Genomic DNA, 14,907 nt, shown 5'->3' with positions numbered 1-14,907 from the left:
TCAAAAAATCGATTACATGTGTTCACTGTACAGGTCAATGATCAACTCATCCAGATGGACACCACATCACTTAAGCAAGAGTAAACTGCGATCAGGAGGTAAGATCAAGCATCCAATCAAAAGATGAAATTTTAATGTTTCCAAAGTAATGTGACGCAATGAACTTTCAATGTAGCACAGTTCATCTTGATTGGATTGTCTTAAAAAATTTTCTATTTGCTTCGCATGTGAGATTATACGCAAGAATGATGACAGATATATTTGAATCCTTAGAGAACACCTCAAGCCTATAAATAGATTATTTTTTAAATTTAAAAAGAGTTTTTGAACTTTTGACCCTTTTCTTCTTCTCTCCTAATGCCCTTGGCATTTTCTCTATAATTTTTATTTTCTAGTTAGGTTTTAATTTAACAACTTCTATAATTTCTCAAGAAGATAGTGTATCTTGATTATCATGAATACAAGTGTTGTTTCTTTTATTTTTTTCTTGTATCATTACCATGACCATAGGCTAGGCTCCCTCCATTAATGAGAAGAAGAAACTTAGGAGCAAACTTTAATTCTATATTATTTCTTTATCCTTCCATGTTCTTCATAATATTTATAAGATTCACTTTTGTCCAACTCTAATGGATCAAAGTTTTAGTTAAATTTCTATACCTTATATGTTAGACTTAGATGTTCTATGCTTAGATAAGATAAGATTAAACATGTTTACATTAGATATTTACTGATAGGGACTTCACACATTAGTGAGTGAAGGAGTCCTAGCTATAGTATTTTCTCAAAAGCTTCATGGTATATCTTCCAACTCAAGGAACTCACACTAAGCCCTTGTAGTTGAGTGCAAAGAATGATAAACTCGAATACAATTTTATGTGCTCATCCTAGGTTACTCTAATAATTAATGAATGTTTTATCTTTTGTTTACTTAGTATAATTTCCTCTTCTATTATTTTAATTTCCAACAACATTTTACTTTTCATTTTATTTCACAAAAATATAAAAACAAGTTTGAATTACAACTTAGATTAACTTTATTTCTTGCTAACTTGGTAACAACCCCCTTCTCTTGAGTTCGATCCCTACTTGCCTATAGGCAAAGGGGAAGCATCTAAATTGTTTTGTATTCTTTAAAAAGTTGGCTCGATGATTTATGTGCACGTGGCACTTAAGGGGATTTTTTTTTGCATACAAGATATTTAAATTAATTTCAATTTCTTCTCCATGATTTGTCATTTTATGTGCATAATTCTCTTTATTAATGTGTGCTACATAGATTTAATTGGAAGTTATAGATTTTTGAAAATTTCCTAATGCAATATGAAAATAATTTTTTCAATCTGGGAAATTATGACTATAATATTTATTTGGTCGAATAGATGTAAAATGATGATGATTTGCTTGGTCGATTCAGCATGAAATAAGGATGACTAGACCTTAGTTTGATTTTAGTCTTCATTCATTAATCATAGGATTTTCTTGGATCGTAGTAGAGACAGATTGTCTCGATCGGGTAAGTTTAGTGCCTAACACCTTTCGAAACTCGTAATTCGACCCCTTACCTATTTCACTTGGTCATAGATTGACCTGATTCTATATTGGTGTTATTTTTGGTTCCTAAACCTAAACTATGTAGCTGTTCCCTACTTTCCAAAAATACCCTAATCACTTCATGCCTTTTATCTATTTTAGCCAAGTGTCGAGGTGCTTTCACCATCCAATTTCTTCCAAATCACCTCATCACCCTCTCTTTAAATCTATGTTCACTAATGAGGTTGTCTCTATTGACCTCGAGCCATTTGATTTATCCTCCAAAATCTACTATTCATCCCCACCTCGATGTGATAGTCTCACATTCACCAGCTACCATTTAGCCTAGATGAATCCCAAAGAATATGTTCCTTCCAAAGAAGATAATATTTAAATGCTAACTAATGAAAAAAAACCATTTTCCCTTGAACATGACGAAGTCAGACATATGACTTGTGCAGGGATACTCTTTAGACTAATTGAACTCAGTGCTGACAATTATGCAGTCCTGGTTAGAGGAGAAAACTAGACCTTATAAAAGAGGTTATTGAAGCAAACAATGTGGTAATTAAGCAGTAGAAAAAATCAAATGCTAGTCCTCCAAACATTGAATAAAGCTCAGGTCTCTCTTGACACCTTTCCAGATCAGTTGGCAAGCATAATAGGGGCAAGTTATTCCAATAACATCCTATAATTCTCTAATTTTGATCTCCCTAAAGAAGAGGCAAACCACACAAAGTCACTGTACATCACTACTGATTGAAATGGAATGAGGGTTCCTTTGGTATTAATCGGCAATAGAGGTGCACCTAATGTGTGTTCTTTGAAAACTACTACCAGCTTAGGGTTTAAATTAGTAGATTTATACCCAACCAATCAAAACGTCAGGGCCTATGACAACTCTAAGGGGAAAAATTGGGATTTCTACATCTTTGAATATCCACAAGAATAACTTATTTTCCTATAGAACTCCAAGTCCTAGATATACATTCTTGGTTCAATTTACTGTTGGGACGACCATGGTTGCATCAGATCAAGGATGTGTCATCTACTTTGCACTAGGAAATGAAGTTCATTAAAGATAGCCTTATGATCACTCTTCATGGAGATGCTGAAATTGTGGGAGTTTTGAATAGATCAGAAATCAAGGATGAGCCCTGACATGAAATCCAACCAAAGCATTATGGAATATAACTTAGTGGACTTGAATACGAAAAGGTCTACTTAGTTCAATGAGATGAACCCGGAAAAGAGTATTTTCTATGGAAGATACCTTCAATTTCTTTGGGGCCAATATGTCCAGGAACATGTGTTTCCTCCTTAAAATGGGCTTAGGTTGTAAACAATAAAGAATCAGGCCACACCAGTTATCAAAGAAGTTGTTAGCACTTTTGGGCTTCGATATGAACCTACTGAAGAAGACTGGGTGCAGTACTAGAAAGTGAAGTGAGATATAACAAAGGCAAAAAGGCAGGGTTGCACTGTGGACACAATCAAGATGAAACCCTATCCCAAGATGCTAAACGACTTCTTTGTGAAGGCTAGAAAATTTTTTCCTTACTGTGGATTTTCAAAACCATTCATCGATCGTATCACAGGTATTTACTTACCAGGTTTTGAGATTTTCTTCAATATGGATTGGCCCAATGATGAAGAAGACGAGCAAAAAAAGACGAATAACTTGAACATTGGCAAACTACGACAGATTTCCTCAATCTCACTTAGATGTTTGAAGAATACTGCACAGTCTTGATTTTGCCAATGGGTTTTAACATCCTTAGTCCTTAGTTTGTAATTAAACCCGTTGTTAGGTTTCTCTCCCACTTTCATGTGTCAATTCCTTTACTTTCTAATCAATTAGTTAATTCAAATCCGTCAATCGAGTAGGCAAATTTTCCTGTTACACCACCTAAAGTTAATGAGACAAAAAGAATTCTTGATTACCCTGAGTATAATAATGACTTAAATAATGACCTACTTCGGAAATAAATTCTTCTAATGAAGAAACTCCCTCTGAACAAAAAAAAAATAGTTGACTAGGAAGATGAAAGTCGAACTCAACCTTTAATGAAGGAAACAGAGGTGGTCAACCTATGAAGAAAGGCAATCCTTAAGAAGTTCAGCTTATAACTATTATATCCCTATAAGAACAAGAAGAGATATTGAATTTGCTCAATAAGTTCAAGGATGTGTTCACATGGTCCTACAAGGATATGCCTGGTGTAAGCACAGACATCGTCCAACATTGAATTCCGTTCTATCTAGATACTCATCTAATCAAGCAAAAAATAAGAAATATGAAACTGAAATGAACCCTCAAGATCAAAGAAGAAGTTACCAAGCAAATCAACGTTGTGTTTCTTGAAGTCATAGAATGTCTTAAATGGATTGCTAATGTGGTCCACATCCCTAGGAAGGATGGAAAAGTAAAAATGTGCTTGGATTTCAAGGATTTGAATAAAGCAGGCTCTAAAGACAATTTTCCTCTTCCATATATCGACGTACTAGTTGATAACATAGCCAGAAATGCCCTCTTGTCATTTATGGATGGATTTTCGGGATACAATCAGATAAGGATGGACCTTGAGATATACAGAAGGCTTCATTTATCATGCAGTGGGGGATATTTTATTATAAGGTAATGCCTTCTGGACTGAAAAATGCTAGAGCTACATACCAAATAACGACAACAACCTTACTACATGATCTGATACATAAGAAAGTTGAGGTATACGTGGATGACATGATTGTCAAATCTAAATATCAAATTAGCCACGCAACTGCCTTAGAAAAATTCCTTGAAAGGATTCAGAAGTACCAACTGCGACTGAATCCACATAAATGCATCTTCAGGATTACCCCAGGGAAACTACTTGGGTTTGTCGTCAACCAGAGAGGAATCGAAGTAGATTTAGGCAAGATCAATGTTATTCAAGAAATGGCACCTCCCAAGAATGAGAAGTAGATCTGAGGCTTTTTGGGTAGAATTCAATATGTTAGTAGATTCATCTTCCAAATCACTAATGTTTGTGAGCTCATCTTCAAGCTTCTTAAGAAGAATGAACCAACCATTTGGAATGGGCATTATCAAAAAGCCTTTGGCCTTGAAAATCCACCAGTTCTGGTTTCACCTACATTAGACGAACCACTTCTTCTTTACTTATTAGTCTCGAAGATAGCTATAGAATGCATGCTAGCATAGTATGTTAAAGATAATCGCAAAGAAAGGGCCATCAACTACATCAACAAGAAGATGTTGGAATATGAATAGAAGTACTTGTCGTTCGAGAAAACCTATTTAGCAATATTATGGGCAATTTAGAGGCTTCGACATTATATGCTCTCTCATTTAGTCATATTGTTATCTAGAATGGATTTTTTCAAGTATCTTTTTGAGAAACCTACACTAATAAGAAGGACTGCATGATGGTTACTACTGTTGTCTGAATTTGATATTGTAGAGTACTTAGCATATCATCCTATGATAGAAGGCAAGAAGCTTGCAGATCAGTTCTCAGATGAGAAGAATAGAATGTCAAAGATGATTTATCGAACCGGGTGTGGTAGTTGTACTTCAACGGGACAGAAAATAAAAATAGATATGGGATTGGCACAATCCTCTTCTTGCCAGAAGAGTCTCACATTCCAATCATTATCAAACTAACATTCTCAAACATAAATAATACAATCATGTATAAAGCTTGCATCTCAGGTTTGAAAGTTGATTTGGACCTGGGCATCACAAAGTGTTTGGAGATTCCACCCTAGTAATAAATCAATCATTGGAAGAATGGAAGACTCGAAATGAAAAGTTGAAACCATAATATGAGTATTTACTGAATCTAATGAGAAAATTCAATCTATACAATTCCAACACTTGTCAAAGGAAGATAACAAATTTGTAGATGCTCTAGCCACTCTCTAATCAATGATTCAACTACCTCCAAGTATGAAATTGAGACATGTTACTGTGGAAGTCAAAGACAAGTCGGCTTACTGCCATCAAATCGACTTCGCTACTCGACTCTCTGACGGAAAGACATGGTATATTGATATCTGGAAAGTATTAGAAAGTTGAGAATTTTTAGATGAAGCATAAAAAAATGACTTACTCTTTAGAAACCCACGTCTCAGTTCATACAATGTGTAGGAAAGCTCTATAAGAGATGTTATACGGAATTCATTTGTTGTATATTGATGAAGACCAATCGGAACGTATCATGAGCGACACTCAGGTGAATACGGACCATACATGAGCTAAAAAATGTTAGCAATAAAGATCATGCCACAAGAGTACTATTGGCCAACTATTGAGAGTGACTGTCACCACATGATTAAAACTTGTCATAAGTGTCAAATACATGTTAATCTTATACACATGTCACCATCGCAATTAGTAGGTTTGACATCACCTTGGCCTTTCTCTGTCTAGGGAATTGACATTATTAGGAAATCACATCGAAGGCGTCCAATGAACATTAGTACATCTTAGTTGCTATAGATTACTTCACAAAATGGGTAGAAGTTGTCTCTTATGATGTGCTCACTGCCTCCAAGGTTACAAAATTCATTGAAGAAAGCATAATTAATCGATACAGAGTACCTTCTTAGTTGATCTCGGATAACGGCACCTACTTTAAAGTGGAGGTTATAACTCGTTGTGCAAGATTGAAGATTAGGCATCACAGGTCATCTCCTTACCACCCAGACTAACTTAGTTGTCAAAATAACCAACAAGAGTCTTAAAACCATTATCATAAAGATTTGTCAAACTCATCATAATTGGTCTAAGAAATTAACTCTTGCTCTCTAGGCATATCACACCATAATTCGAACCTCAGTAGACACCCCATTTTTGTACTAGCCTGATTAATCAACTTATCAACCCGATTGCGACGGTTCCCAATGATGGATGGTTATTCCAATGCTCTGTTTGTTACCAAATATGTTTTAGAAATTAAGATGAGGTATCTCAAGCAAACAAAACTGTAGAAATCATGCTACGCTAGAAAAATGTGCCTAAAAAACATAGAAATCATCATTTTTCAGACAAAAAGAAGCTTCACGATAAAAATTACTAAAAAATGGTCAAATTACCAAAATACCCCTAACCTCAAAACATCCCTAGAGCCAACATTACACTCAGGAAAATCCTTTCAAACACATAAAACAATAAATCGAAACCAAATAAATCATTTCGCCAATTTTCATAAAATTCGACAAAATTATGAAAATGCCCCTCATAAAGTTTACGATCATTTCGCACAAAAAATTTCATAAATGACACAAACCAATATTCTCATTGAATTTCTTACGAAAAATCAATTCAAAAACATCCTAGAACATTAAAAAACGTCTTAAAACGCAAAAAAATCTTCTTTGAGGGCAAAACGATAATTTTACAATTTTAATAATTAAAAATTCTAAAATTAATAATTAAAATATTAATTAATGTAAATTAAAATCCTAATTGAAATTAAACATTTTTTTAAGTCAAGTCAATCAAGTAAGACTTAAGTCAAAATCCTAAAATCTAGTTAATCAAGTGAGACTTAAGTCAAAATCCTAAAATCTAGTCAATTAAGTGAGACTTAAGTCAAAATCCTAAAATCAAGTCAATCAAGTAAGACTTAAGTCAAAACCCTAAATTCTAGTCAATCAAGTGAGACTTAAGTCAAAACCCTAATCAATCTAATAAGACCAAAGTCAAATCCTAACCCTAATAGAATTCTAATTAAACTCTAAAACTATATAAAAGAAACATAATCTAACTCTAACTTTATCTAAAAAGCTCTTTAAAAAATCTATAAATAGGGGTCTCCACACCCTAATCTCGTATGAAAAAATAAACCCTAGAAAAAATAGGTCAAAAAGTCTCCCTAACCTTCTCCAAGTCCTAATTTTGAAATCCTAACACTAAACTCCAACCTTTACTCAAAAAATACTCAGAAACCTTTCAAAAACACCCAGAAATCCATCAAAAATTAGGAAGTACTTAGATTTAAGGAGAAGATACTTCATCTTAAAGATCCGAAATGGATCCAGTAAAGGAAACGAAGCAAGGAATCACAACAAAGGAATTTCTCCGCCAGCTCTGAAGGAACTATCGTTGTGATCATCTAGGTATTTTTCATTCTTTTTTTTTTTAGGTCTTTTAACAATGTAGTTTTATTTGAAAAAAATAGAGACCGGCGTTTACCGAACGGAGTTGGTTCCTAACACCTTCCACTACGTCAAAAAAGCTAAAATTCGTTATTAATATGGCGTTAAATTTGGCGGCCCAAGTCACACGTTTATTTGGACGGCCCAAAACCCGCATTTAAGCCCAATAAGTTATTTCGACAGTCTAAGCCCAACGAACCACCAGACAGTTTTTTTTAACAAAATAAAAAATTGAGAATTTTCTTCAAAAGCTCACTGTCACTGGAGCCATCGGAGAAGACGAACGAGAACTCCATTCGAATTTTCATCGAAAACTCCCTGGAGCCATTGGAGAACGCGATCGAAAACTCACATTCGATCTCCTCTTTCATCGAAAACTAACACTCGATCCCCTCTTTCATCGAAAACTCACTGGAGCCATTGGAGAACACGATCGAAAACTCACATTCGATCTCCCATTTTATCGAAAAGTCACATTCGATCTCCTGTTTCGATCGAAAACTCACAAATCCCTGTTTCGATCTCCTGTTTCATCGAAAACTCTCAGATCCCTGTTTCGATCTCCTGTTTCGATCAAAAACTCACAAAACCCTCAATCTCCCATTCGATTTTCTTTCTCAAGGTAAATGAGAATTTCTTCTCAATCTTCCGTTTCAATCGAAAACTCACAAAGCCATCAATATTGAAGCATGATCGATCAAATCAGACATTCGACAGCACCAAACGATCTCTCACTCTCACTCTCACTCTACGCCTTTGTCTTCAATCGCTCCCTAAATTCAACTTCTGGTTCTTTTCAATCATGCTGAGTTTTAGAAGAAGAAATTCATGATGAATGGATTCACTCCAAGGTCAGTCACAATTCTCTTTTTATATGGATTTTTTTTCTTGGTTTGTGTGATTGGATGGACTTCAGTTGAATTGGATTGTAAATTTCCGGTTGTTATTGGTTAGAATTCCAAATTCATGTTGAGTGATTCTCTTGAAAACTTATTATTTGTTTATTTGGATCAGAATTTAGAAGCAAGGATCAAGATATGTTGTATTGCTTGTGAATTTTCATGTTTTTTTTTTGTTCTTTTGTTATATGTTCATCAAATGGTTCATACAGAGATTAGTTAGAATAAACTAGTGGTGTTCGTTAATTTTGGTTTTAATTATAAAATAGGTTCTAAATATTTTGGATTTTCTCTTTTTTCCCTTTGTCATGGATGTTTTGGGGTTGAAATTGTTTTTTTATTATTATCAAATTGGACAATTTGGTTGTATTCTTCTGTTAAAGATGACTACTTTTCAGGTTGAATTGTGGCTGCAAATTTCAAAATTCAGTTCATTTGTTTCTGAAACTGAGCACCACAATGTCCTTTATATAGTTGTCTTTGATGTTTGAATCTTGGGAATTTCTTATTAGATAGGTGTATCAATCGTGGAATTCAACCTGTTCCAGTCCTATTTTGTGGATAAAATTTGTTTATATATGTTAAGCTGATGGCCACTTTTGGTTCCTCTTTTTTTCTTGATCTTGGATGAGATGTGAGGAGTATAGAAGAATCTTGTCATTTGAATTGACTAATGACTTTGAGTTTCCTCATGTTTGTTATTAAAACCTTGTTTCTTGAATGGGTTATTTTATAATAAAATACACAGGTTGTGAATGAGTTGTTCCTAAAACTAAAATGATGGATCAGTAAGTCAAACACCAAAATTAGACTTCACCCCTTAAACCAAACTAAGTTAATCCCACTACCAAGTCCAACCATCATTGACTAATATGGAAGGGTTTAATGTGCACCCCCTTCTCTCTGTCAATCTTTCTATTATTAAAGTTACTTTTTTTTTGCTAGGCTAAGACTTACTATATGTGCTGGTTTTTATCAACTTGCATTCCACGTGAAGTTGATATCTACTTATACCTTTCAAATAAACATTTCAGAGCATTTTCTAGCTGAGTTGACAAAGCAAGTTCTGTTTGACCTGGAAGCAAGCAAATACCAGGTTTGATCATTGCATTGTGTTCTTGATTTCTTCTTATGCTTCTGTTTCTTCCTTGTGTTGTATAATTTTATACAGATTTGTTTTAATGGAATATTTAATGCTTCTAGAATGTTTCAAGATGTCTAGTTATGTTCCATAATATTTTAGATTGGTTTGGAATGTTTCTGTTGAGACAATTTTGATTTTCTCCTTATCGAAGCGTTGCCTCAAAACGAGATTTTAAACCACAGTTGTATACATGAATGAATGTTTTGGACTTCTGAATCCATTGACACCTGCCCTAGCTATGTTTTGGCTTGATTCAAATTTCTAGCTATGCAAAGCACTTACTAGCTTGAAATTTGTCTGTCTAAAGGTGAGTTGTTGGAAGTTACAACTTTTATGACCTTTCTTTTATTAGAAGTGATTGCTGACACGGAATCAAGATGAATGTTTGTCTTTACTTTTGGCAGTTGGACCTTAAGCATACCGCATCAAACTCATTCTGTTCTTCCCTCCTGACCTGAACATTTCTTCCATCTGATGTACATTAAGTAGTAAGAGATGCTGCAAGTGCTATTGATCTCTTTGTTATCATTTCTAAATAGATTATGTTAGCCATCTAAATTATACCATTGCTAGCTTCTACCTGATGGCATGCTTACTAATATCCGGTATTTCCTTTATAGGGATATCAAATGAGCAAATATACTTGTAGATCCCAATGGGCAGGTTAAATTGGCAGATTTTGGGATGGCAAAGCATGTAAGCATTCACATATGTATTCTTTTTTACATGCAATCAATATGTACTCTGCATGTTTGGGTGAACTGCTGTAACTGGTCCTTAAAAGCCAAGGTCAAGGTTAGGTTTGTGAAGAATACTGAAATGGAAATTACTTTGAACTGTTTTACAATTTCCTTTAGTGTCCTCTTAACCGATTTTATACTCTCTCTTTTGGATTAATCTACAATGGCATATCTGTCACAGAACAGATTATATTTTTTCCATTAAAATTTATGTTCATTTAAGTGCCAACTTGGCCAAGTTGGTAGAGACATGTGGAGTGTTGCTCTTATGTCTTTAAGTTTGAGTATTACGGGCTAATAACTTGGTTTGTGTTGAATCTCGACCTCTGTTTCATATTTGCAGATTACTGGTCAATCGTGTCCGTTATCATTCAAGGGAAGTCCTTACTGGATGGCACCTGAGGTCAGAATGTTTTCTTATCATGCTCTTGCATTCTGGTTCTGAATACTCTTTTCTGTTTCATTTCTAACTTGCATTGTTAGAATGGTTCAAGATCTATGGTATGATTAGATCTACTCATACACAGCACACAACGTATTTGTATTTCAACTACATTGTTGGTGTTTGCTTTCAATCCTTAAAAGGCTAAATTTCTGCATTCACTCTCAATACACTCAACAATTGTACAAAGTCAGCGACTCTATGGAGTAAGGAGTAATCCACCAAACTCTTGAAGCACAGAAGCTCTCATCTGATGAGAGGGAGAAGCAAGCTGAGTTGCAAGGACTTCTTTATGTAGTATGCTGACCAGATGATGGGTCTCTTCTTGAGGGTCTTCGCTTGCAGAAGTGCCACAATTCATGAGGAGGCCAGTCAAACAAAGGTAGTTCTTGCTCTTCCTTCCCACTTTTGTTATTAACTGCTAGTTAGGAATATTGTTGGAAAAATGAATTAGTATAAAGAAACAATGGGTAATGTCCCCGGGGGTTTACACTATAATAATTGCAGATTTTTCTTTTGCATTAGTGTATGTTTTCTTGTTTCTCATATCAAAAGTAAACAGAGGAATCTGACATGACAGATTTTTCTTTACAAGGTTTTGTTTTTCTCTTTGGAGACAAAACATTGGATGGAGGAGTTTGACAAGTTGTAGCATCTGAATTGTGATTGTTATTCATGAGGACATACTGAATTGTGTTATTTTAAATTAGTTCTTGGGTCATGAGCTCCTATTAAGTATTCTCGGGTTATTATTTTGTTGGTGTAAACTTTATAGAGTTCAAAGGTGTTTTCTTCAAAGATTTTGTCTTTAGATGGGAGTTGTTGTGTTCGAGTTAATTCTTGTTTATTGTTGCGAGGTAGGTCGCCCCGACTGCCTATGTACATTCTCTTTTCTTTTAATTAAATTTATACTTGTAATAAATAAATGAAAACTCTCAAGTTTCTCCCTGGATTTGTCCCTTTATAAGTTGAGTAGATTGCATATAATGAATTGTATTATTCCATTTTCGATCATGTTATTTTAAATTAGCAATGTTTCTGCCTGTTTTTTGATTGGAAACATGTCTATTAATTCTGTCAAGTGCAAGCTGTTACAATCCATGCAACCCAAAAGTATTTGGTGTCTGCTTCACTTGACAATACTTGGTGCTTTTATGATCTTTCTTCTGAGTTGTGCCTTACTCAGGTTTCTCTCTCTCTCTCTCTCTCCCTCTCCCTCCCCCACCCCCTTCCTCTTTTTTTTTTCCTTTGTGTGTTCCAAATTGAATAATTAACTGCTTTGCAGGTTGGGAATGCTTCAGGGGTAGATGGCAATACATCAGCTGCTTTTCATCCTGATGGTCTTATTCTTGGAACTGATACTTCAGAGGCTCTTGTTAAAATTTGGGATATAAAAAGTCAGGTATCAATGTTATTTCTTTTTGGGAACTGAATACTGATCAGTTCATTATTCCAGCATTTCTTTTACTTCATTGTTTTTATATTACTTCATCTTTGGCTTTGAAGCTTATTTAATGATTTTGGTTTGAAGTCGAATGTTGCCAAGTTTGATGGGCATATTGGGCCAGTAACTGCTATATCTTTCTCGGAAAATGGTTACTTCCTCGCGGTACATGTATCTAAACCCTAAAAACTGTAAAGAAGAGCATGTCATGCCACGTTCTAATGTTCTGTATCTCAATTGAACAGACTGCAGCTCATGATGGTGTTAAGCTGTGGGATCTACGTAAATTGAGGAACTTCCAGACCCTTACTCCCTATGATTCAAACACACCAACTAATTCTGGTATCTAAATTTTCTTCATCAACTGATTTTTTTCATCGCCATGAGTAAATCTTTATTTGTGTTCTTTTCCTCAATGTATGGTATTAGGCTAGTTCAACAAGAACAATACATAATGCATGATCTTGTTTCTGGATTTGCAGTGGACTTGATCATAGTGGAAGTTATCTTGCAACTGCGGGCTCAGACATAAGGTCGGTAATCCAATAAATCCCAAAGAATCGGAATTCAATTTAGAATTGTAGTACACACCAATCTTTGACTACACTTGATGTATAAATGCTTACAAATGTAGTTATTTTAACACACTATTTTGTAGAATACTTGGAATCTCGCAGTCTCATTAAAGTAATTTAATTACTGCAGAATTTACCAAGTTGCCAATGTCAAAGCAGAATGGAAATGTATCAAAACTTTCCCCGATTTGTCAGGCACAGGTATTGTACAGGAAACATTCCTTCGTTATATGCTTAAATGTATCATTAGTGCTATGAAATTATTAATGATCTTAGATTGGTGCAGTTTCTGAGATTTGGGTATTGTACTTTATGCCGAATGCAGGCAAAGCAACGTGTGTGAAATTTGGCGCAGATGCAAAATATATGGCAGTAGGGTCAATGGACCAAAACCTCCGCATATTTGGCCTGCCTGGGAAAAATCTGTATTTGAATAGTTATTGATAGACCAAACTCAAATATTTTCCCTTCTGATATGATTTTGCAAGAAAACTGTTTTTGGGTTCTGATTTGGTCCATGCCAACCCAATCTCGTTGTTTCACTAGTGATTGATAGAATCAATTTTCAATTTTGTTGATTGTTAAAAACATGTTCATATTACCCCATTTATGTCATCAAACAAACATGAGTATTTCATGGAAAATCATTGTTTTTATACAGGTATAATATACAGGGATTTGAAATGTGAAAATGTATTACTCCAGCGAGTTCTAGTTGGGGACCTGGTATTTTTTTTAAAAAAGAATACCCTATAGCGACGGTCGGTGACCGTAGCTAAAGGCTTAATATATGTATATTTTTAATAAAATACCTATAGTGACGGCCAATAGCGGCTGTCGCTATAAGTCCATATACGTGGATGTATGTATTTGCGGCGGCTTTTTCCGCTATAGCGACGGTCGCCGACCGTCGCTATATCCCTAAATTCTATGGTTTTAAACCGCCGAATATTTTTTCGACAAGGCATAATTCGATGGGCCAATTCGACGGTCAAGACTGTCGAATGATCCCATAATTCGACGGTTTTGGACCGTCAAATTTTGAAAATTTTCACATAGTGTTCCAACCTCGTAACGTGACCTCTGGACCCATATTTTCTTTAGTCGATTAATGTTATTTGCCTTTTAGAGTCTGAAAGCGCCCTCGATTCGTCGGGTGCGAGGATCCGCTTTTGACCCTTAAGGTTTGGGAGTCGCCACCTAGTTATTACGGTCTAGGAACCAAACTGACTCTAAAATAGATAAAAAAAACTAATCTACTACAGAAAAAACTGAATCCGGGGATCACATTACGGGGTTGGAAGGTGTTAGGCACCAACCCCGCCCAGTCAATGCCGGTCTCTACCTATCCCAAATATAACTACATCGCTAATGACAAAACCTAGATAAAAAAATAACAAAAACCTTAACTTCGATCTGCAAAGGTTCTATTCCCTCAGATCTGGTGAAAATGCTCATTGTACCGTACTCCTTACTTCGTTCTATCTCCGGATCTGATTTCTGATCTCTGAGGTAAGGTATCTCCTTCTTGGATCTGGGTGATTTGAATTTGTTGTGGATTTTGGGGTGTTTTTTAAAGGGTTTTAGGTGTTTTTTAGGCTAAAATCAAAGCATGGGTGTTAGGTAAGGAGTTGGGGCTTCAAAATTAGGATTTTGGGGAGGTTGTGGAGGCTTCTTCACCTACTTTTTCTAGGATTTCTTCTTTGATACGAAAATAGGGTGTGGAGGCTCCTTTTTATAAAGTTTTTTAGAAGCATTAGGGTTTGATTCGGCTTTCTTTTAGAGTTTTAATTAGGATTTTGACTTTGGTCTTATGAGATGGACTTAGTCTTTAGGGTTTTAATTTAGGGTTTTGACTTTAGTCTTATGAGATTAACTTGATTAGTTTATATTAGGGTTTTGATTTAGGATTTTGAATTTAGTCTTATGAGATTGACTTGATTAGTTTAGGTTAGGGTTTTGATTTAG

At 35.1% G+C, this 14,907-nt stretch overlaps 1 protein-coding gene across 10 annotated transcripts; it reads left to right on the top strand.

Annotated features, from left to right (window-relative positions):
- Nucleotides 1-7,931: 7,931 nt before the first annotated feature.
- Nucleotides 7,932-13,619, top strand: LOC147394297 (pre-mRNA-processing factor 19-like). Of its 10 annotated transcripts, none has more exons than XM_086454906.1 (11): nucleotides 7,932-8,546; nucleotides 9,629-9,690; nucleotides 10,143-10,226; nucleotides 10,359-10,434; nucleotides 10,822-10,881; nucleotides 11,115-11,302; nucleotides 12,206-12,322; nucleotides 12,452-12,529; nucleotides 12,610-12,706; nucleotides 13,070-13,140; nucleotides 13,265-13,619. In XM_086454906.1, exons 6-11 carry the CDS (start codon nucleotides 11,231-11,233, stop codon nucleotides 13,280-13,282), a joined length of 453 nt encoding a protein of 150 aa, XP_086311032.1. In that variant the 5' UTR covers nucleotides 7,932-8,546; nucleotides 9,629-9,690; nucleotides 10,143-10,226; nucleotides 10,359-10,434; nucleotides 10,822-10,881; nucleotides 11,115-11,230; the 3' UTR covers nucleotides 13,283-13,619. The 10 variants fall into 10 exon arrangements, with proteins under 10 accessions (XP_086311032.1, XP_086311030.1, XP_086311024.1 ...); XM_086454904.1 differs by having other exon boundaries at nucleotides 11,111-11,302; XM_086454898.1 differs by having other exon boundaries at nucleotides 11,064-11,302.
- Nucleotides 13,620-14,907: the final 1,288 nt, after the last annotated feature.

The sequence above is a fragment of the Akebia trifoliata genome, chromosome 9 (assembly GCF_017979445.1).
Source record: "Akebia trifoliata isolate Shusen 1 chromosome 9, ASM1797944v1, whole genome shotgun sequence".
Lineage (NCBI taxonomy): Eukaryota > Viridiplantae > Streptophyta > Magnoliopsida > Ranunculales > Lardizabalaceae > Akebia > Akebia trifoliata.
The sequence above is the reverse complement of the archived record's forward strand: the minus strand, read 5'-3'. Positions and strand labels throughout refer to the sequence as shown.

What these genes read in the sequence shown, in the direction of transcription:
- LOC147394297 (XM_086454901.1), top strand. Translation starts at nt 11,231, where the DNA reads ATGATGGGTCTCTTCTTGAGGGTCTTCGCTTGCAGAAGTGCCACAATT. An exon ending in AGGAGGCCAGTCAAACAAAG is followed by an intron (nt 11,303 to 12,205) that starts GTAGTTCTTGCT and finishes ACTGCTTTGCAG; the next exon opens with GTTGGGAATGCTTCAGGGGT. An exon ending in TTTGGGATATAAAAAGTCAG is followed by an intron (nt 12,323 to 12,451) that starts GTATCAATGTTA and finishes TTTGGTTTGAAG; the next exon opens with TCGAATGTTGCCAAGTTTGA.